General features: G+C 42.6%; 1 protein-coding gene across 4 annotated transcripts in view; it reads right to left on the reverse strand.

Moving 5' to 3' along the window:
* Positions 1-23,672, reverse strand: part of LOC120915362 (myosin-binding protein C, fast-type-like) — a 186,188-nt gene that overhangs the window by 46,830 nt on the left and 115,686 nt on the right. For all 4 annotated transcript variants that reach the window (XM_040325789.1, XM_040325788.1, XM_040325791.1 and 1 more), the window contains 5 exons: positions 23,105-23,244; positions 13,973-14,132; positions 13,747-13,851; positions 6,280-6,468; positions 4,685-4,819 (listed from right to left, as the gene is read on the reverse strand). In XM_040325789.1, the coding sequence (XP_040181723.1) occupies positions 4,685-4,819; positions 6,280-6,468; positions 13,747-13,851; positions 13,973-14,132; positions 23,105-23,244 (729 nt within the window). The remainder of the gene's footprint in view (positions 1-4,684; positions 4,820-6,279; positions 6,469-13,746; positions 13,852-13,972; positions 14,133-23,104; positions 23,245-23,672) is intronic.

Below are 23,672 nucleotides of genomic sequence, written 5' to 3' on the forward strand. Positions count from 1 at the left end.
TTGTAAAAAAAATTAGACACAAACAAATGACAAGCCCAAAAATTCTTGCGTATAGTTTCAGTGAAATTATTCTTACATTGTGTTTCGATCATTATTATTGATAATCACTGTCAATAAAGACAAAAAAATAAATAATTAAAAGCCAATATTTTGTCTCAAGAATTTGCAGGAAATGTTTTCTGCCTAAAAATACACATTTCTTGTTAAAAAATGACTAAAATAAAAAAAAAAAATGAGACATCAAAAGCAGAAAAAAGAGTGGCTTCTTATTTCTAGACTGAATACCCAGTTAGTAGATGAGTGAATAATGTGCAAATGTGGTTAGTTAATACATCTGAGTAAGTAAATCTGGCACTAGAAGTGCACTATTTTTGGAGATAACCTGGAAGACAGAAAAATAGAGAAAAAGCAGTAATGACAAACAACTGTATAAAGTCCAATGGTCTAATTATTTATTAGTTGTGAGAATATTCCTTTCTTTGGGGGCCGAATTAGAAAGAAATATGATCTGGCATAGCAATGGCCCCCCGACCCATGAAGTACTCAACATATTTGTCGCGTACCTCACGAGCAGATTGGGGGGCCAAGCCAGCGCGACCAGTGTCCAGGCCAGGAATGTTCTCTGAGGGTAGTCCTGCCTCAGAGCCCATGGAGGCTAGGTACGTCTGGGAGTGCCTGCGTAGAAAATTGTGCAAAATGCAGCAGGCAAATATAACGGTGTTCAATTTATATTCCGCCAAATGTATCGATGTCAGGAACAGGCGGAACCGGTTGCTGAGGATCCCAAAGGCATTCTCGACTACCCTCCGAGCCCTGGACAACCGAAAATTGAACACACTCCTCTCTGAGGTGAGGGTCCTCTGGGGAAAAGGCCGCATTAGGTGAGGTCCAAGGCCAAAAGCCTCGTCCGCTAGGAACACAAACGGAAGTCCTTCCACATTATCTTCATCTGGTGGCAATGCCAGACCACCAGTTTGGAGACGATCATAGAAATCAGTCCGTGCGAACACTCCCCCATCTGACATCCGGCCGTTCTTCCCCACGTCCACATATAGAAACTCATACTGTGCCGACACCACCGCCATCAACACGATACTATGATAACCCTTGTAATTATAATAGTAGGACCCCGAGTGGGGTGGGGGCACAATGCGGACGTGTTTCCCATCTATTGCTCCACCGCAGTTAGGAAAATCCCACCGCTCGGCAAATTGGGAAGCCACAGACTGCCATTCCTGTGGTGTGGAGGGTAGCTGTGGGGACAAACAAAAAAAGAGATTTAGTACTTTGGCACATAAACATTGCAAACATAATCATACAAGCATCCTTGTGCAACTTTACATTTTTTAAATAGCATTTGCAAATTATGAAGGGAGAATTTCGGGGCACAAATATATAGGGCCAATTAATTAATAAGAGACTCCACAGCCCTCTGATGGGGACAAAAACACTTTGAAGGGGGGGTGGGGGGTGTTTAAACTGTTTTTAGAAAACCAAAAAAATAAAAAAATAGTGGCATGGTGGGGGTTGGCCCGAAGATAGCATGCTGGACAGGTTAATATTGGGTAAGATCAAAATATGCAGGTAGGCCAAAATAAAAAGAACATGTAAAAGCTGATATCAACATGCATAGTGAGAAAAGGGAACGTTAGTTAAACACACAGCATATCTGGGAAATAAAATAAAAAGTTAGTTTGCCACATTATTAAAGACACATTGTGAGGTTAAAATGAGGAAACTTACCTTCATATACTCCTCGTGCATAACTTTAATGATGGCAGCACACGTGTCCGGTATGATGACCCCAAGCGCCTGCGGAGAGATGCCTGTTGAGAACTTGAGGTCCTGCAGGCTCCTCCCAGTCGCCAGGTACCGCAACGTGGCAATAAGCCTCTGCTCGGCCGTGATGGCTTGGCGCATCACAGTGTCCTGCCTCGTGATATAGGGGGACAGAAGATCCAGCAGACTGTTGAATACGGGGTCCGTCATGCGGAGAAAATTCCTATAGTCATTAGGATTATTCTCCTGGATTTCCCTAAGCAGAGGCATATGTGAGAACTGGTCACGCTGGCGCAACCAATTCTTGGTCCAGAAACGCCTCCGCCCCCTGTTTCTGGCCAAAGTACTGGAATAATGAACATATCCAGCAGCCATCCCATAAACAGCACCAACTCGCGAAAATTGACGCTGCTGCTCCATCATGGCTTCAAACCGGCCGGCTGGTCAGTCAAGAACACACTCCAACAGAAAGCACAATCAAATCCAGTGGTACCTGCAAAGAACGCACGACACACAGATACGAACGCACAGTACGAATCTGCTAAGCAGAACGAACTGCACGCCTGTACCCGAATGCCAACTACGTACCCACAAGCACACGCACTGAACGAGAAAATACTACCTGCTAAAGCCTGGAGACCGAGAAGCGCGAATCAGCTCTAACCAAACCTTCACTAACACGAGCAAAGCCGTAACTAGCAAAAGCGGAACAGAGGGCGTCGCCATTGACTTTGGCCTTTCCCTTTATAGTGACGTCAAACGTGGATTACGTGCACGCGTTCAGGTCCGCAGGGAAATATCGTCCGCTGGTGTGTACAAGCCAGCGGGCCAAATGAAAAAACAGCCTTGTACGCCGGAAACAGCCCGTCGGACATTTCGAACGGACATGTTTGCTCGTGAGTACTCGGCCTAACACACAGCAAAACCCATCTTTACCATCAGGGGCTCTGGTAAATACCTATTAGCGACAAGACCCCGCGCCTCAGATGACCCTGCTTCATCCACCAGGTTGATCTGTTTGTATACCTATCAAGCTAGTCAGTGGGAGCCTCTATTGCTATAGCTACTGGCTTTTGAGCAATGGCTTGTTAACATAGACTTCACCCCTGCTGGGGCAATCAAAACTATCAACTGTCTTCAGGACATAATCAACAAGCCTACTTTCATTGTCTCTGGCTTCAATTAGACGACCTAGAAGTTCATCAACAGGTGAACAGCATTTGGCAACCTCACACCATTCTGTGAGACCTACAGAACCTATCAAGCTAGAAAGAGAGCAAAGGATACCAGGCAACTGCAATCTCAACACCATCCAACCATGAGATTTGTTTTGTAGGATACACTTTTTCCAACAGAAGGTGACCTTGGATTTCAACCCAGCCCAGGTGACACTGTAACCAGATGTATCCCTCCAGACACACGCCTGCCACAGGTCTCTCTGTCCACTGACAAGAGCATTCCAGACAGCTAACATCAACTATCACTGGGGATACCCCTTTCATCTTGGCACATAAGTATGAGAGAACTCACATCCTCTTCTTACTGACAGATCTCTCTACTTTTACCAAGGCCCCGGATCTCCTGACAATGGAAATGGAACTGTGGCCCAGTAGATCACCACCTGCTAAAACAATGCTTGCTCATCCCGAGCAGTGACAACCAGTTGCAACATTGATCGTTATTGATTAGGCCAAAAACAATAAATTAATTAATTAAGCGCATTACTCTTAAATACACAATCCCTACATCAAAACAAATTAATTAGTACAACCCACTGCATAGCATAAAGTGATAAAAATGTGAATGAACAATATAATATTATCAATAGTGCCCACACATATACTATACATAAATAATGCTAGAGCACCCACGTGCAGTAGATCACTAACCGTTCATACTGAATGAAGTGCAATCATTGTGGTGCAAAAATCACTTAAAATGCACCAATCAGTCCTATGTGTCTGCATTTAATCTACAGTGCAATCTTCCCACAACCGCATGTGTGCCACACAGTAAAACACTTCCACCCATTATACCTTTTGGATGTGCTCTCACCTGGAATATTGGACCTTCTTTAATTACAGGAGGTCATATAAGCCAGGTTAATCCTTTCTCCTAAAGACTTTCTGCAGGCACCGCTCTTTGGACTGTAATCACACCAGCCTCTCAAGGGATACACATTCACATAGGTAGATAGATCACTTAACAAATTCCTATATGCCACTCTCTCTGTGGCTAATACATATCAATCCTGCATCCCCAAACTCCTGGGAATGCTCTTAGAGTGACAACCTCACACTTGTTGCTCCACCTTACATCCTTATGACTTCATCAGAGGGTCATTTGATGGCTATTCTCAGGTTCCCCAAGATTTAGAACCATTACCCCATAAATGTCGAATGCAAACCTGTTTGGGGGATTGCTTCCCCATCCTGCTACCCAACACTCTTCTACACCATGACTCCTTTCTTCCCCCTAACCACACTTGGCTTTAAATGTCCTGTCTCTCCTTCACTTCACTTGTCTACTATTCACCTAATATGTGTTTTTCCTCTCTTCATTTGTTTCTATACATCAAGGTTCTGCAATCCTGTTAAAATCCTCTTGTAGGGATGTTTAATGATTACAAATGAGATAAACTCCCAGGTTGACTTCAGTAAAGGTTCTGCCATATGTTATATATAATACCTGATACCTAGAGTATACCTAAAATTTGCCATGAACAACATTTTATATTTTCTGTGGGTCTTTGTTTCTTCACTATAAAGTTTAACATTACCATGTTTTAAGATATTGCATATAAGTCTATGAAACAAATAAACCTTTACTCTTTAAAAAAATATTCTCTGACTTGTTCTGATTTTACTCATATGCACAAACATTAGATCATGTACCGTTTACTTACATCCTTCTTTGCAGTACTCAATCAAATAACCATCTATTCCTCCAGCTCCAATGCGATCTGGTGGTCTCCATTTCAGTGTGCAAGTGGTATCTGTGACATCCTCAACTTTCAAATGCAGAGGCTCACTTGTAGGAGCTGAAAGGAAATTTAACAGTAATTACAAAACCTTAATGGTGACCCTGAATCATGTCACCTTTGGATTCCTTTAATATATAAAAATTTAATAGCTTGGAAGTTCTGAAATTGTGACATCCTCAAAAAGGTAGAGCCACAGCTACTAGGGAATAGGAATGAGCCCGGGTGTTCGCCTAATAGTGAACAATTTGTGGTGTTCGCGGCAAATTCGCGGCAAATTTGAAAGCCGCAGAACACCCTTTAAAAGTCTGTGGGAGAAATAAAAAGTGCTAATTTTAAAGGCTTATATGCATGGTATTATCGTAAAAAGTGTTTGGGGACCTGGGTCCTGCCCGGGGGGACAATGCAAAAAAAGTAAAAAAAAAGCATTTTTTTCAGGAGCAGTGATTTTATTAATGCGTAAAGTGAAACAATAAAAGTGAAATATTTCTTTAAATTTCGTACATGGGGGTGTCTATAGGATGCCTGTAAAGTGGCGCATTTTTCCCGTGTTTAAAACAGTCCCTGCACAAAATGAAATTTCTAAAGGAAAAAAAGTAATTTAAAACTTCTCGCGGCTATAATGAATTGTCTGACAGGTCACAGGAAAAGAGAGGGGGACGAGAGAGTGCCCCCCTCCTGAACCATACAAGGCCACATGCCCTCACCCTGTCCCCTGAACCCTTGCCTGGTGGTTGTGGGGGTCTGTGGGCGGGGGGCTTATCAGAATCTGGAAGCCCCCGCTATGTGAATTGGTAACGGGGTACATTGTACCCCTACCTTTTCACACACAAAAAAATCAAAAATTTTAAAAACCACAGGAGACAGATTGGGACAAGTCCTTTATTAAAAAGAAAAAACAAATTCCAACGATGTAATCCATTTTCGAGCGCAGGATGCGGAGAAAAAAAACCGCAGACACGATCCTGCCTGTGAGGCACCCGCTGTGACAGCTCTTAAATAGCTGAGGGCGGGGCCGCACATCACGTGCGCGGGTGACCCTGCCACCCTCTGACGCAACGGGGAAAGGCTGCAGGGTTACCCAGTGACATGTACGGGTGGCCCCGCCCCCCTCTGATGCAATGCGGGTTTCCCTGTTGCGTCAGAAAAAGACAATAGGTTGAGAAGGCTTATTCTAAAGGACTTGCACAGACTCTGATCATGTGTTGTAATTTCCTACACTGTCTAAGTTATTTGTGTAATTTTTGAGCAAGAACTAATAAGAATACAAATATTTCAAGAAACAAGCTAGTACATAGGAAACTTTGAATACACTAGTATGGCGTGGGGAAACATTTATGAACAATGAAGTTAGAACTTTGACTTTAAAAGAAGATGCCTCCTGAGATATGATTTTCACCCCCATAAGGCTGAATGCCCCCTTCATATATATCATGGTCACATAGACATCAAACCTAGCTTTTTCTAATTGTTTTATGTTCTATATTAAATTTTTCCTCCAGTGTCAAAAATTCACTTACCAATTGGCATGAATGGATTAGTGGTATTAGCTTCCTGTGAAATGCCAATAACGTTGACAGCAAAGACTCTGATTTCATAGAGTACTCCTTCAATCATGTTTGTTGACTGGTAACTTGTGTCCGTGTAAAGGTCAAAGTTCATCTTCATCCACCTTTGGCTCCCTTTCTTTTTCCTTTCAATAAGATATCCTGAAGAAAATATAAATAATATTATTTATCAATATCAAATCTACTTCACACAAAAGACAATACGTAATGGGAATCGCTATCAAAATATGTGAAATATCACAATCTGTAAAACCAATAATTTATGTTTACATAAATTAATTAATATTTCAGATATAGTGATAAATCAAAACGAAATAAAAAAACTCCATAAAATTAAGTGATCTTGTGCTTAAAAAAGTCCATGAAAGTGCAGGTTCCCAGTAGGAACAGGAGTCAAATTGAATGCTCACCACACCGCAGTGGCCCTCATACTTCTGAGTGGCCAAAAGCCCTTGAGGGATAACTTTAATCCCGATTTAAAAGGTCAAAGCCCATAGTGCAGTATATCAATTAAAAAATATTTTTTTATTAAGATAAAAATAGTGCACTCACATTATATTAGTTAATAAAGCAGCAGTGCAATAACATCAACTATAGGCCGGAGACTGGTGTGCGTGATGACGTCATGTTAGGCACTGCCCTATGCATTTTGTCATACATTTGAGGTCTTCAGGTTTTTTTTTTGAATACTAGAGGAGTAAAAACAGTTTACTTCACAAAATGAATGTTAACCTAGCAAAGTGAATGTTAGTAAATGAGGTGAAGAAGTATTCACTTTATGTGCTAGCAACAATCCTGTTTTTTTTATTTTATTTATTTACCTAGTACAGGATTAGGTATTTAAAGTGAAATCAGGTTCACCTTAGATACTAATAGTCACTTAGTGAAGTGAAGAATCACTTTGTGCCAGAGAACGGTTCGCAGAACGGTGTTAAAGAATGGTTTGCAGAATCTGTCTCGTAATGCGTGACAGATTCTGGCGCCCAGTGACTTATTTAAAGCCAGCAGCATGAGCCACTAGTTGCTCGTTGATCTTCAGTCCCCCACCCCCCACCGTGTATTCCAGAGTTCCTGTTCCTGCTATTATTGGGTTTCCTGTTACCGACCTGGCTTGCCTTTGACCTGTCTTGTCTCCATTCCTGGCTTTGACCCTCCGCTTGTTCTGTTTACTCCGCCTTTGTCTGCTGATACGTGTATGACCTCTGGCTTGCTCTTATGACTCGGCTGCTGCCTGATTACCAGTGTATGACCCCAGCTGACTCCTGACTTACTCCTGGTTGATATTGTGCATGACAACTGGCCTGGCTCCTGACTCTGCTCCTGGCTCTCCCTTCTGCCAAGTCTCATCTGGTACTCCTGAGGGACTGCTGCCCAGCGGTGCATCCTGTTTTCAGCCGCCATCAACTGGACATCTCCTCGTCACCTCAGCCTGTTGCAGCTGGCAATCCCTTTTTCTTTGAGCATAGCACTCTGCACTAATCCGCAAGGGAAGCCCTCTCAGCACCTCTGACCAGGTATGTGACACTTTGCCTGGGGAACAGCCCCTAAACCTTAAAGCGGAGTTCCACCCTAAAAATGAACTTTCTATTAGCAGCTTGCCTAGTTCCTGGTCCTAGGTGGTTCAACTTCCTGTCCTAAGACCCCATTGCCTCCTGGGAAATGATGACACTCATTTCCCAGGAGTCTCTGGGCATTACTGTGCCTAAAAATCACCCAGCATGCACCTCTCCCTGAAAACCAGGAAGAAAAAGGAACTGGGCTTCACATGCCCACACATATGATGGATACGGCCGCAACATGAGCTGGAGGATATAAGGCAAGTGTTTGCAATGATTTCTGGAATGATTGGGGAGCTATTCATATGTTTTAGGGACTATTTAATGTGATTCATTTTAGCTTGCAAAAAAAAATTATGCCCAGAACCCCGCTTTAAGTAAATCAACCTCTATGTTTATTGCCTGAATTAGGTCTATGCGTTATTTGAACAGACTGAAGAAAAATAAAAGTCAGTACATGAGACAAGAGGGTTTTATACCACACTAAAGGCTCTTTGTGATACAGCACTTGTTACTTTAATTGGTAATTGCATGTGTTACATTGGTCATGCAACACTTTACCCAAATAAAATGTATGTAATTTTTCCCCCCACAAATAGAGCTTTCTTTTGGTGGTATTTGATCACTACTGTGTTTTTGTTTTTTTTTAAACATACAATATTGGAAAAAATATATATTTTCTACATTCTGCTATAAAACTTATCCAATAAAAAAAATGAAAAAATCGAATTTCTTCAGAAATTTAGGCCAATATGTATTCTCCTAAATGTTTTTGAAAAATCCCAATAAGCGTATATTGGTTGGTTTGGTAAATGGTATAGCATGAGCCCTGAATGAGTTTAACCCCTTGCCGACCAGCCACCGTCATTATACTGCGGCAGGTCGGCACGATCCCACAAGCCGTCGTAGCTGTATGGTGGCTCCTTTAAGCGGAATAGCACTGCGGGGTGGTGCTGATGCTTGTGGCTGGCAGTCGCGATGACCGCCGGCCACACGCGATCACGGGCACGAGAGGCAGAACAGGGACGTGTGTGTGTAAACACACATCCCAGTTCTGTGAGGAGAGGAGAGAGAGATTGTGAGTTCCTACTAGCTGTCATCTCCTATAGTCAGTCCCTTCCCCCCCACAGTTAGAACACACACTAGGGAACACATTTAACCCCTTGATCGCCCCCTAGTGGTAACCCTTTCCCTGCCAGTGACATTTATACAGGAATCACTGCATTTTTATTGCACTGGTCGCTGTATAATTGTCAATGGTCCCAAAAAAGTGTCAAAAGTGTCCGATCTGTCTGCCATAATGTCGCAGTCCTGATAGTTAAAAAAAAAAAATACCATAAATCTATCCCTTATTTAGTAGACGCTATAATTTTTGCGCAAACCAGTCAATATACGCTTATTGTGATTTGTATTACCAAAAATATGTAAAATAATACATATGGGCTTAAACTGAGGAAAAAAAAAACTAAAAAAATAAATATTTTATAATAACAGAAAGTACAAAATATTGTGTTTTTTTCAAAATTGTCGCTCTTTATTTGCAAAAAATAAAAACCGCAGAGTTGATCAAATACCACCAGCACCAGCAAGCTCTATTTGTGGGGAAAAAGGGAGGTAAATTTTGTTTGGGTACAACGTTGCACGACCGTGCAATTGTCAGTTAAAGCGACACGGTGCCATATCCAAAAAATGGCCCGTCATTGAGCAGCCAAATCTTCTGGGGCTGAAGTGGTTAAACCAAGTTCAGCTGGCAGGGATGGCATTTTACCTATCTGAGCCGACTAGAACTGCTGTTTCCTTGCTTTAATCCAGATTCTCATTTATATTGTCATCGCAATATTGCAACAACTGCAGCTACGTTCTGTTGGAAGACTGTAAAAGGACAGTAGGTGGCACTGTGTTATTTGATTTCTTTGCCTGTTGCATATTACTATGTAGTCTTCTGCAAAACTGTGTACTTGCCATTCCTTCGCTGCTTTATATCGAATCCACCATGTCTTATATATATTTTTAGTGCTGTTCAAGGAAAGTTTTTTCCACAAACTTTAACATATAGCAGATTCAATTATACCTTATACATTAGTATATTCTTGTTGCTATTTAGTAGACTTGATCTTATATAACTGCTTTTTACATTTGAATCCTATGACATTTGTTGTGAAACTCTGGAATTTGTATGTTATTTTGTATGGTTTTATCAAACAAATGAATAAGGAAAGTCCAGCCCTGTTTAAAGTATAACTAAAGGCAAATGTTTTTTTTTAATTTTAGACAGAGAAGAGATAGATTAGAACACTTGTCAGTTTTTATTGATGTCTGTGTCCCCGTTAGGGAGATTTACCCTCTGCTCTGCTTACCATTATCAACCCTCAAATTTCCCACTCGCCTACTCGCATTTTGCAAGTGGAAAATTATTTCTGGCATGCGTGGGCTGCATCAGAGCAGGGCGTAGGGCAACTGGTGGCGAGTAACCCTTAAAGTGGTTGTAAACCCACTTTTGTCATTTACACCTACAGGTAAGCCTACATTAAGGCTTACCTGTAGGTGTTAGCAATATTTCCTAAACCTGCACGGTTTAGGAGATATTCGCCAATGACAGGCACCACTGTCCAGGGCCGCCATCAGGGGGGTACAGGCAGTACACCTGTAAGGGGCCCGGATAGCAACCCCCTTTAAAAAAATAAAGGGCCCCATATGGCAACTCCCTTTTTTTTTTTTTTTATTAAAAAAATATATATATATATTTTAATATATTTTTATTTTATTTTTTATTAAAGGGCCAATTTTTTTTTTTAGAGGTCCGGGGGTCCCCAGGGGTCCGAAGGCCCCCAGGGCCCCGGATGGAAAACCCCCCTTGTTTTTATTTATTTTTTATAAAAAAAAAATTCTAATATATTTTTTTTTATTTTTTATTAAAGGGCCAATTTTTTTGTTATAAATGTTTATTTTTTTATTTTTGTTTATATATATATTTATTTTTTATGTTTTTAATTAAAGGGCCAAGAGGTCCCCAGGGCCCTGGATGGCAACCCCCCCCCCTTTTTTTTATAAATGTTTATTTTTTTTTTTTTTTTTTTTTTTTTAAGGGCCCAGAGGTTTCTTTTTCAGAGGTCCCAGGTGGCACCCCCCCTTTTTTGTAATTTTTTTTTTATAAAAAAATAAATAATAATTTGTGTATATATATATATATATATATATATATATATATATATATATATATATATATATATATATATATATATATATTTATATTTTATTAAAGGGCCCAGAGGTCCCCATTTTTCTTTATTTCTTTTTTTTTTTTAAAGGTCCCCCCCCCCCCTGCTTCTCACTTTGCAGCTCCCCTTGTTTTTATTTATTTTTTATTAAAAAAAAAGTCTAATATATTTTTATTTTATTTTTTATTAAAGGGACAATTTTTTTGTTATAAACGTTTATTTTTTTATTTTTGTTTATATATGTTTATTTTTTCATTAAAGGGCCCAGAGGTCCCCAGGGCCCTGGATGACAACCCCCCCTTTTTTTTTCATAAATGTTTATTTTTTTTTATATATATATATATTTTTTATTAAAGGGCCCAGAGGTTTCTTTTTTCAGAGGTCCCGGATGGCAACCCCCCTTTTTTGTAATTGCAACAACTAAAATGAGTCAAAAAGCTATCCAGTAAACACTGCAAATGTGGTACATTTTATAAAGTTCACTTACTTTCAAAATCAAAAAGTGATTGTAAAGTTTTTTTCCAAATAACAAACATGCTTTACCTCTGTTGCACAGGGAGGCCCCAATCCTCTTCTTCTTTGTGTGCCGCCATAGGAAGCTGATTCCTATTGTGGCACACCTAAAGAATCGATCCCAAGCATCCAAAAACACAGACAATATGGCTCAGCCCTGCCCCCTGCTCCTTCGTTACAGGATTTGACTTAGCCAATGACTACCGATGCCTCAGCAAGACCCGTGAGAGTGGGAAGAGACACATATAGACGGGCACAGCGCTGGATTGAGTGAGGACTTGTGTATCAGGGAGGAGTTATGGGGCGATATTATTACTTACAAATTTTTTACCTTAATTCAGGTAATCCTTTCAGTTAAATGTTTACACATTAGAACCACTTTAATCCTTTGAAATCCACTAAAGCCAGATTCCAGAGAGCTCCCCACATCTTGGAAAAGGGCATCTGCATCCTGAAGCCAGTGCTACTCTTTCTGCTTGATGTTTTCAAAGTTTCGAGCAATCAAAGGTCAAATCTGGTTGGTGGCTTTAAGGAACGTTAGGAACTAATACTTATGATTTTAACTTGTTCTTTCTCTAAGTAACCAGGTGTGTGTGTGTGTATGTGCATATGTGTGTAAAAATCGTTTTCAGCATTACAAACAGGTAATGCTTCTGTGTCTTGTCCAAGTCCCTGGTGTGCTGCTTCTGCCCATCTAATGGCTCGTACACACGACCGTTTTTATGATGTGAAAAATTGATTTTTTTAAATTGGTCGTGAAAAACGGTCGTGTGTACTGTAGGCTCCAGACCATTTTTTGCGACGAGAAAAATGGCCATTAAAAATGTAGAACCTGCTCTATTTTTTCTCGTTGTTTTTCACGTCGTCTTTTTACTCGTCATGAAAAAAACGGTCGTGTGTAGGCTTTAACGACGGGGAAAAAACGGAGCATGCTCAAAAGTAAGTTATGAGAAGGGAAATTTGCATAATCAGCCCAAAGGGTGGCACCATTCGAATGGAACTTCCCCTTAATAGTGCAGTTGTACGTGTTGTACGTCACTGTGCTTTACTCGAACATTTTTTCTCACGATCGTGTGTATGCAAGGCAGGCTTGAGAGGAATCACGTGTAGAAAAACATAGTTTTTTCCATGACATGAATAACGATTGTGTGTATGCGGCATTACATCTACAATCAAGCTTGTCCATGACATTGTTTTATTTGATCCTGCCTCTGCTCTTTAGGTATTGTATCTTGGCTTATTTGAACTATCCTTTGTGTTTTCTATTGACCCTATCTGGGTAAGATCACCCCATTCATGCTCAATAATTTATTGCGAACATAGGGATGATGCGGTAGGGGAAAAACAGAGGTAATTAAAGTGGAGGTTCACCCTATAAAAAATGTCTAACACTACATCCAGCCCAGTTCTGGATATAAAATGACACTGACCTTTTTTTCCCCCCCCGTAGATAGCGTTTAGCCGTGGAATTCAAAGCGGCTTCAGGGTAGGGAATTCCGCGGGAGTGGGCATTCCTATTGACATGCCAATTGATTGACATGCTAAACGATGGCACACACAGCGCGTCACGACTTCCCGAAGGAAGCTCGGGTCGACTCGGCTCTATCAATCAATTGGCATGTCAATAGGAATGCCCACTCCCGCGGGATTCCCTACCCGTAAGCCGCGGTGAATTCCACGGCTAAACGCTATCTACGGGAAAAAAAAAAAAGGTCAGTGTCATTTTATATGCAGAACTGGGCTGGATATAGTGTTAGAATTTTTTTATAGGGTGAACCTCCCCTTTAAAGACTTATCATAATAAACAAAATTCTTTCAAAAAACATAGCTCACCGAAATAGACTTATCATGTAGATAAATCTAGGAACTCTGTCCCAGATTCTTGTACACTGGGCGTATCTCTGCGGCGGCGTAACGTATGTCATTTACGTTACGCTGCCGCAAATTTTTCAGGCAAGTGCTTTATTCACAAAGCACTTGCCTGTAAAGTTGCGGCGGCGTAGCGTAAATAACCCGGCGGAATTCAAATTCGGTGGGTAGGGGGCGTGATATGGACAAAAGGCATTGTGGCACTAGCCATCAAGCTTAAACCCTAGCTCAACCCTTACTGAGTATTTAAAAATTTTGCTTACCTAAAATCGGTTGACCACCATCATATTTTGGGGGCTCCCAAATAACATCTGCCCAGTCCTCTCCAACACCTGGGATTTGAATGTTCTGTGGAGGATCAGGAATATCTAGAATGGAAGATAAAATGCAAACATGGCATTAGTAATACTTCTTAGTTGTCGACTACAGATGAACTATTTCCAAAATCATAATTCTAGTTTATATACATTCATTTTTACCATTCCTTACCTACTACTTTTATATATATAGTGGCACTATCCTCTCCAGAAGGGTTGGACACTACTATCCTATAATTGCCTTCATCCTCTCGTTTTGCTCCATCAATAACAAAGCTGCTTTGATCTTTATCTGTATCTACGTGCACCCGGCCTTCAATTTCTGTAAATTCCTACAATGAAAAAAAAGAAATAAAAAAAAAATAGTACAAACCTAAATGTTTTAAAAAAACCTCTATACTAAATAAAAAAGCAGGACGCATTTAATTACCTATCCAAATATACAGGTAGAGGTAACATTACCAGTATTTCCAATGATCGTTGCCTTAACCACTTCAAGGCCAGGCTGTTTCACACCCTTGAAGTCCAGGCGATTTTTCAGCTTTCAGTGCTGTGACACTTTGAATGACAACATGCAACACAGAAAACATATTTATATTTGTTTAGCCAGATCTTTCTTTTGGTGGTATTTAATCACCACTGGGTTTTTGTTTTTTTCTTCGTGTCTGTTATAAAACTTGGCTATTAAATTTTCTTTCTTCATACATCTTGGCCAAAGTGTATTCTGTTACATTTCTTTGGTGAAAAAAAAAGCAAATCAGTGTATATTATTTAGTTTGTGTTAAAGTTTTTGGGCCGGATTCAGATACATTGGCGCATATTTATGCCGACGTAGCGTATCTTTTTTACACTACGCCGGAGCAGCGCGGAGAGGCATGTACTGTATTCAGAACACCATTACTCACCAAGATGCGCCAGCGTAACGTATTTTCGACGGCGTAGGCCAGTGTAAGTGGGCGTCACCCCATGCAAATGATGGTCCGAGCGTGTCGCAGTGGTTTACGTTGGGCGTATCTTAAACGGCGCATGCGCTGTGAGGTGGACGAATTGACCGCATGCTCACAACTATGCCCGGCATAACCCCTAAGATACGCCGGCCCACTGCTTGCGCCCAGTGCATAAATACGCCCAGACATGCGCCCATCAAGTGCAAAAGTACACAAGCATTTTTGGGTGCTAGTACTTTTGCATTTGGAGCCATGTCTGCACCAGTAGTGACTACTAAGGATCAGAGGAAGAAAAATGTCAGCCCTGAGGAGAAGGCAATTATTATCGAGGGCCTCTCCAAGTACGGCGCGTGCCTCCATGGGGCACTGAGTGGCACGACCAGCAAGGTCCAGAAAGATGAGATCCTGCTGTCGATTACGACGCAGGTGAATGCCCTTGGCGTGGCGGATAGGACCCCCAGGGACATAACAAAAAAAATTTATGATCTGCAGCGTCTGGTGAAAGAGAAGCTGGCCACGATCAGGAAGCATGTGTGTGGGTCCACCAACATGGGAATGTTTTGTGTCATCCACAGATGTGCTGGAGGGAGCTGGGCCGTCGTCGGCCGGCTGGGTGATCCACGCCATCCCTGGAGGAGAGTGCCCCCACCTCACCTCTAGAGCAAGTAGAGGAGGAGCATGTCTCTATGGAGAAAGATTTCTACCTTGTGGACGAGACCCTCATCCCAGGATCCTCTTAAACCACCTCCCCCTCAGGGATAGCCCCTCAAGGGCCTCCTCCCCCCTCAGGGGGGGCACAGGCAGTGCAGGCAAATACAGCTGCCATGCAGGTGGAGGGGAGGAGCCTGGCAGCGGCTGTACAGGCAAAACCACCACCCACCAGCTGCGGATGCAGGCGGAGACCAATAACTTTCTCCAGCGCATTGCCCTGGCATTAGAGGGCAGGCAGCCAGCCAGGGAGAGACCGGGGAATGATCCTCCTGCAGATGCCCCTCCCCCACACCGGAGGCTCCCCCCAGGCAACTGAGGCCCAAGAGCCGTGGCACCATGCCTGACCCACGACAGGGCAGATGAGTGCATTTTTTTATTTTTATTTTATACTCACGTGATGAGTTTTATTTTTATTTGTTTATACTCACGTGATGAGTTTTATTTTTATTTGTTTATAATCACGTGATGAGTTTTATTTTTATTTGTTTATACTCACGTGATGAGTTTTATTTTTATTTGTTTATACTCACGTGATGAGTTTTATTTTTATTTGTTTATAATCACGTGATGAGTTTTATTTTTATTTGTTTATACTCACGTGATGAGTTTTATTTTTATTTGTATACTCAGGATATGAGTTTATTTATTTTTGAAAAGTATGCACACGGTCAGGAGTGCAGGCTACAGTGTGACTGGTGCGTGAATGTGGGGGTGACATACCTGCCAGCAAGGTGTGTCACCCTGAGTCGTCGGGGAGAAGTTATCCCCACGACCGTGTGAATGTGGTATGAATGGACAGCGACACCATTGGAGACTTGGCGCGGCATTGCTGCTCCCAAGTCCTGCATGGTGGACTTGGGCTAATCCAATGTAAGGTGGATGTGGTGTGTGTGAGCTAGGGACCACAGTGGTGTGCATGTGTGCATTGTCCGTGTGCCATGATGAATGTGTGTGTTTAACGTGCAAAGATGCATTCCACGAGGCAACTCCTGACTGCTGTTCCTTCAGCAGACGGGGTAGCCTCGGTTAGGGGGGGACTGTCTGGTTGGGGGGTCAGGTCATCACGTATGTCAATCTCCAGGCCCTTTCTCATGGCGTAGTTGTGCAGCACGCAACATGCACCGATGATCTGGCACACAAAGTTTGGGGAATACAACAGGGTCCCCCCGGACTTATTCACGCATCGGAAACTGGACTTCAGGATGGCAAATGTGCGTTCCACCACTGCACGGGTACGTATGTGTATAGAATTGTATTTTCTCTCTCCTCTGGTTTGGGGATTCTGGAATGGAGTCATGAGATGGGGCCCAAGTGCATATGCAGAGTCACCTGGAAGGGAAAAGACAGGAGGATGTTAGTCGTGCATGTGCCCCTCGTGATGTCTGCATCATGGGATCGGACAGTCATGCCTGTCACCCATGTCACTCACCAACCAGCCAGCTGTCCCTGTACATGTTCTGTTCGAATTCTGTTGGGATGTTGCTTTGACGGTATATGTAGCTGTCATGGCTGGCCCCGGGGTGTTTAGCACGGACGTGCCATATGAGGCATTGGGCATCGGCTATCACCTGTACGTTGATGGAATGCCACTGCTTACGATTGCGGTACATGTGCTCTGTGGCACGGGGGGCTGTAGTGCCACATGTGTGCAATCAATGGCCCCCACATTGCGTGGGAATCTGGCAATTCTGTAGAAATCCTGCATTGCCTTCTGCCGCAGGTGCTCATGGGTGGGTTTTATGATGTGGTGGGACATGCGTGTGAGGATTGCAGGGACAACCTGGTGCACACATCTGCTCATGATGGATTGTGACATCCCAGCCACGACTCCACTTGTACACTGAAAAGATCCACTTGCAAGGAAATGCAGTGTTGCCAGTACCTTGACCAGTGGCTGCATTGCATGTACGCGTTGTGTCTGGCTGGTGATGTCATCATGCAGGGCTGTGGGTAATTCCAGGATGGCATCAGAGCTGAATCTGAAGATGCGATACACCTCCGAATCACCCATGCCAAAGACGTTCATGCGCGTGCGGTATATCCTCTCCCGTGCCCTCCTACGTGCCCGTAGATGCAGTAGTGCTATGACCACGGCTGCCCCTGGCATGTTGGCAGACAGATGTGTTGTCCTGCATGTGTGGTTGCTCAGCTCGTCCGTAACGGTGCTGCTGCAGCTGCTCTCCAGCTGACCTGTGCAAGTCTGGTGCAAAGTTACCCCTGCTTTATGAGGGGTAACTTTAGGCCGGACGTACCGCTTACGCGCACTGCGCGTAGCCTGCGCGGGCCAAACGTACATTTCTGAATCGCCGGATCTCCCTCATTTGCATATTTGAATAGGAAATCAATGGGAGCACCAGATGCGTCCAGCGTAAATATGCGCCCACGATACGCTGGCGTAGGAAATTTACACCGGTCTGAAGAAGCCTATTTTCAGGCGTATCTAGTTTTCTGGCTACGGCGCACAGATAGACGGCACAAATTTACACTTACGTGGCGTATATCAAGATACGTCGGCGTAAGTTCTTTCTGAATCCGCCCATAGAGTCTACAAGCATCGGTATATATATGTGAAAATTAATCAATCCTGATATACTAACTGCCTATATCATTTCACGAGCCCCTAAAATGCAAGTTAAGTGCATATACCCCCAAATGACCCCTTTGTTGAAAGGAGACAGTCTAAGGTATTTAATATGAGACATGGTGAGTTTTTAAAGTATTTTTTGTCACAATTTATTGGAAAATTAAGAAATTAAATAAAATTTGTATTTTTCACAAAGCTGTAATTGTAGTTATTTCTCACATACAGCATAGGTATGCATACAATTACACCCACTCACACATTCTGGGACTCTGGAGTATGGGGATACCACACATTTGAGACTTTCACGGCCTACACAAATGGCGGGGGCGGGACAAAATCCAAGGTGCACTTTTGGGCTTTCAAGAAGCATAAATTATGCATCTAAGTTCCTGGCTATCTGTCACTTTCTTGAGTCCTTGAAGTGCCTGGACAGAAGAAACGCCCACAAATGACCCCATTTTGAAATCAAACATCCCAAGGTATTTTCTGAAAGGCATAGTGAATCTTTTGAAAATTTAATTTTTTGCCACAAGTTTTTGTAAAATGCACGAACGGAAATTAAACATTGTTTACACAAATTTGTTAATTGATAAATCATTTCTAATGCACAGCATAGGCATACTTAGAATTACTCTCGAGTACAGCAATACGACTGTGAGACTTTTTTTTACAAACTAGCCACATAGAGAAAGTCCCATAATCCAAAAAGCACATTTAGGTGTTCTAGGGGCATAACTCATGCACCTAATTTCCTAACTACCTATTACATTTTTGGAGAAGCACTAGGACAACAGAAACACCCATAAAATGACCACATTTTTGAAAGCAAACACTCTAAGTCATGATGAGTCTTTTGAAAACAACACTTTTTTGCCACAAGTTTTTGGAAAATGCGGTATGAAAATTAAAATATATATTTTTTACACAAAGTTGTCAATTAATAAGATGTTTCTAATGGGCAGCATAGGCATAGTTAGAATTACATCCCAAAACACATTCTGCTACTCCTCTTGAGTCCGGCAATACCACATATGTGAGATTTTTTTCACAGCCTAGCCAGATAAAAAGGCCCAAAGTCCATGGAGCACCTTCAGGTGTTATGGGGGCATAAATTACAATTCTAATTTCCTGACTTTCTATCACATTTATAGACACTGTGACTGTATACACTATTAGGGCTCAATTATATGCAATTTGGGGGGTGTTAAAACAAGCCATGGGAGGAATTACATCCCCCTGTTATTTCACCTGGCATAATGCCCACCAAACATGACCCATTTAAGTTAACATTAAGGCAGGGTCCAGGGGGTTAAAGCAAGCCATGAGGAGGCAATACAACGCCTGTCAAATGGCCCGCGAAGAGAGATCTGAACACTGATCCCTTTTCAGAGAGCACGGCACATGTGAATAAGGCCCTTATGATTCAGTAGGAATCATCATTGACACCCTCCATAAGGAAGGAAAGACTCAAAAGGTAATTGCAAAAGAAGTTGGATGTTCCCAAAGTGCTGTATCAAAGCACATTAATAGAAAGTTATGTGGAAGGGAAAAGTGTGGAAGAAAAAGGTGCACAAGCAGCAGGGATTACCGCAGACTGAAGAGGATAGTCAGAAAAAGGCCATTCAAAATTGTTGAGGACTTACAAGGAGTGGACTGAGGCTGGAGTCAGTGCATCAAGAGCCACCACACACAGACGGATCCTGGACATGGGCTTCAAATGTCATATTCCTCTTGTCAAGCAACTCCCGAACAACAAACATTGTCAGAAGCGTCTTACCTGGACTAAAGAAAAACAGACCTGGTCTGTTGCTCAATGGTCCAAAGTCCTCTTTTCTGATGAGAGCAAATGTTACATCTCATTTGGAAACGAAGGACCCAGAGTATGGAGGAAGAATGGAGAGGCACACACTGCAAGATGCTTGAAGTCCAGTGTGAAGTTTCCACAGTCTGTGTTGATCTGGGGAGCCATGTCATCTGCTGGTGTTGGTCCAATGTGCTTCATTAAGTCCAGGGTCAAAGCAGCCATCTACCACAAGATTTTGGAGCACTTCATGCTTCCTTCCGCAGAAGAGTTCTATGGGGATGCTGACTTCATTTTCTAGCAGGACTTGGCACCTGTCCACACTGCCAAAAGCACCAAAACCTGGTTCAATGACTGTGGGATTACTGTGCTTGATTGGACAGCAAACTCGCCTGACCTGAACCCCATAGAGACTCTATGGGGCATTGCCAAGAGAAAGATGAGAGACATGAGACCGAACAATGCAGAAGAGCTGAAGGCCGCTATTGAAGCATCCTGGTCTTCCATAACACCTTAGCAGTGCCACAGGCTGATAGCTTCCATGCCACGCCGCATTGAGGCAGTAATTGCTGCAAAAGGGGCCCAAACCAAATACTGAGTACATATGCATGCTTATACTTTTCAGAGGTCCAATATTGTTCTATGTAAAATCCTTGTTTTATTGATTGCATGTAATATTCTAATTTTCTGAGATTGTGGATTTAGGGTTTTCATGAGCTGTAAGCCATAATCATCACAATTATGACAATCACGGCTTGAACTATCTTGCTTTGCATGTAATGAGTCTCATATATTAGTTTCACCTTTTAAGTTGCATTAGATGAACTTGTGCACGATATTCACATTTTTTGAGTTTCACCTGTAGATGAATGAGTGCTGCCAGTATTGCTGCAGAGGTTGAAGGGGTGGGGGGTCAGCCTGTTAGTTCTCAGATCATATGATGCAGACTGCATCAAATTGGTCTGCATGGCTGTCGTTCCAAAAGGAAGCCTCTTCTAATGAAGATGCACAAGAAAGCAATTTGCTGAGGACTCAAACAGTTTGCTGAGGTCAAGCAGACTAAGTTCTGATGAGACCAAGATATACTTATTTGGTTCAGATGGTGTCAAGCGCACGTGGCGGCAACCAGGTGAGATGTACAAAGACAAGTGTGTCTTGCCTACAGTCAAGCATGGTGGTGGGAGTGTCATGGTCTAGGGCTGCATGAGTGCTGTCGGCACTGGGGAGCTACAGTTCATTGAGGGAACCATGAATGCCAACATGTACTGTAACATACTGAAGCAGAGCATGATCCCCTCCCTTTGGAGACTGGGTTGCAGGGCAGTATTCCAACATGATAATGACCCCAAACACACCTCCAAGATGGCAACTGCCTTGCTAAAGAAGCTGAGGGTAAAGGTAATGGACTGGCCAAGCATGTCTCCAGACCTAAACCCTATTGAGCATCTGTGGGGCATCCTTAAATGGAAGGTGGAAAAGTGCAAAGTCTCTAACATCCACCTGCTCCGTGATGTTATCATGGAGGAGTGGAAGGGGACTCCAGTGCCAACCAGCTCTGGTGAACTCCATACCCAAGAGGGTTAAGGTAGTGCTGGAAAATAATGGTGGCCACACAAAATATTGACACTTTGGGCCCAATCCTAACACCCCCCCCTCCTTCTCCACTTAGCTTCAATTTTGCGACTTTAAAGACTAAGGGTGCCTTAAGTTATTATTATTTTTTTTTTCTCAAAAAAGGATGTTTATTGAATAATATGGCAAAAAAAAGACATGGTTACATACACTTTGTTTTTGTCAGTATTCATCCAACCTTACACATCCTCATAAAACAAAAATGAAAGTAACAGAAAATCCACACAAAACTTCTGGAATGCTACCTCTTCTTCCTATAAAAATCATCACAGTTTGCAGTACCACAAAATACGGGTTCTGGCAGGACCTCACACCCCGTACCCCGCCCCAGTATGTGTCAGGATTCCATCCCCCGGACCACTCCGCCTCCCCTCTCTACTGTGTGTCATTGGCCCCATTGTGAGTCCACACCTCCATCCTCTTATATGAGCAGCCTGTCCAGTACCAACTCAAGTGGGGCCAACCCTGGGGAATTTAACCAGGGAGCCCACAGCAACTCAAACCTTCCCCCCCCCTTTTCCTGTGCTGATATATATATTTCTCTGCTCGGAGAGTACAACCCATCTGAGCTATCCACTCCCCCAGTCTTGGGGGTTCTACATCCTTCCAGTGTCTGAGGATAAGTTTGCGAGCCTGGAAAAGGGCCCTACCAACGGCCCTCTTTGGGTTGTCCTCTAGTGGGAGATCCTCTATAATACCCAAGATGCACACCTTAGGGGTCTGTGGTATTTGAATCATAAATACCTTGTTTAAATACCTTGTGCCAAAAAATGAAATCACCTTGGGATGTCCACTTTCCAAAAATAAGTTTTTATTTAGGTGTTTTTTTTACTTTTAGATTGTATATGTTTTATACTTGATATTTTAGCTTTTTTTCCTTTTTATTATAAAGAATAAAAACATCTGTGGTTACTTAAAGGGTCACTAAAGGAATTTTTTTTTTTTTTTAGATAACAAACATGTTATACTTACCTCCACTGTGCAGTTCATTTTGCACAGAGTGGCCCCAATCCACGTCTTCTGGGTCCCTCGGCGGCTGTCTCTGATCCTCCCCGCAAGAACTCATCACATTCATGCTAGAGAGCTCACATGGTGATGAGTCCTTGCAGGCGCGCTCCCGTGATACAGCGAGCTGCCATAGCTGCTCACTGTATCACTCGGCCCCACCCCTCGGTGCGCCACGTCACTGGATGTGATTAACAGTAGCACCAGCCAATGGCTGCGGGACCGAGCGCAGGACTTTCGAGGGGTCAGGTAAGTAAAACAGGGGCTGGGGGGGGGGGGGGCGGCATCATCAGATGTTTTATCACCTTAATGCATAGATTGCATTAAGGTGAAAAAATGTTTTCCTTTACAACTCCTTCAATAACACAAAAAAACTCTAACTTTCAAATACTGATATAAAACTTAATTGGGCACAGTGTTGTAAGACGTAGTAATTGTCAATGAAACTATTACATCGTTGAAAACTGGGCTAAAATGAAAGGGGGGGGGGGGGTCTATTGAACCTTATTCGGTCAAGGTGATAACAAATAGGGAATGATTTTTTTTTTAAATAACCAGATAATCTGAGCTTTTCTTGCTATGAAAACTAGGAAAGTTTTGGAAGACAATAACAAAAAAGCTCACAATGTTTTCTTTAAACCATGCCACCGTTGGTGCAGGCTCTCCAGTGATGGGGACATCAAATCGTAGTTTGTTTCCAGCCACAACAATGATGGTGTTGACAGGTGTTCCACCACTGCAATCAAGGTGGATTTTAGGTGGCTCTGCAGTAGAAACATAGATAATACTATCAAGAAATTGTAGATTAACCGTTTGTAAACAAAAAAGAAATCGTAGATTAAAGGTAAACTCCAGGCACATATACAATACACAAATTAATGCATCCCTACATTCATTAGTACATCAATAAATGCATTTTATTATTGTAAACAGTGTAATTACCCGAACTTGATTTGTTATCAGCCTCTTGCAATCCCCAGAGCTCTCACAATTGGGGAGTAAGAAGCAGCACAAGGAGCCAATCAGTTGTGTTGCAGTGTAAAGAGCATGCAGATAGGGGGCGTGAGCAGATTCACAGAAAGATGAGCTCATCAGTCTGCAGCTTCTCCTTTCACTGTCCATTCACAGGCTGGGAGACTAGAAGAGACCTGTACATTTTCTACTAGGATGATCACTGTGCTATTTCCCTAGT

This window comes from Rana temporaria, chromosome 10 (genome assembly GCF_905171775.1).
Source record: "Rana temporaria chromosome 10, aRanTem1.1, whole genome shotgun sequence".
Taxonomy (NCBI): Eukaryota; Metazoa; Chordata; class Amphibia; order Anura; family Ranidae; genus Rana; species Rana temporaria.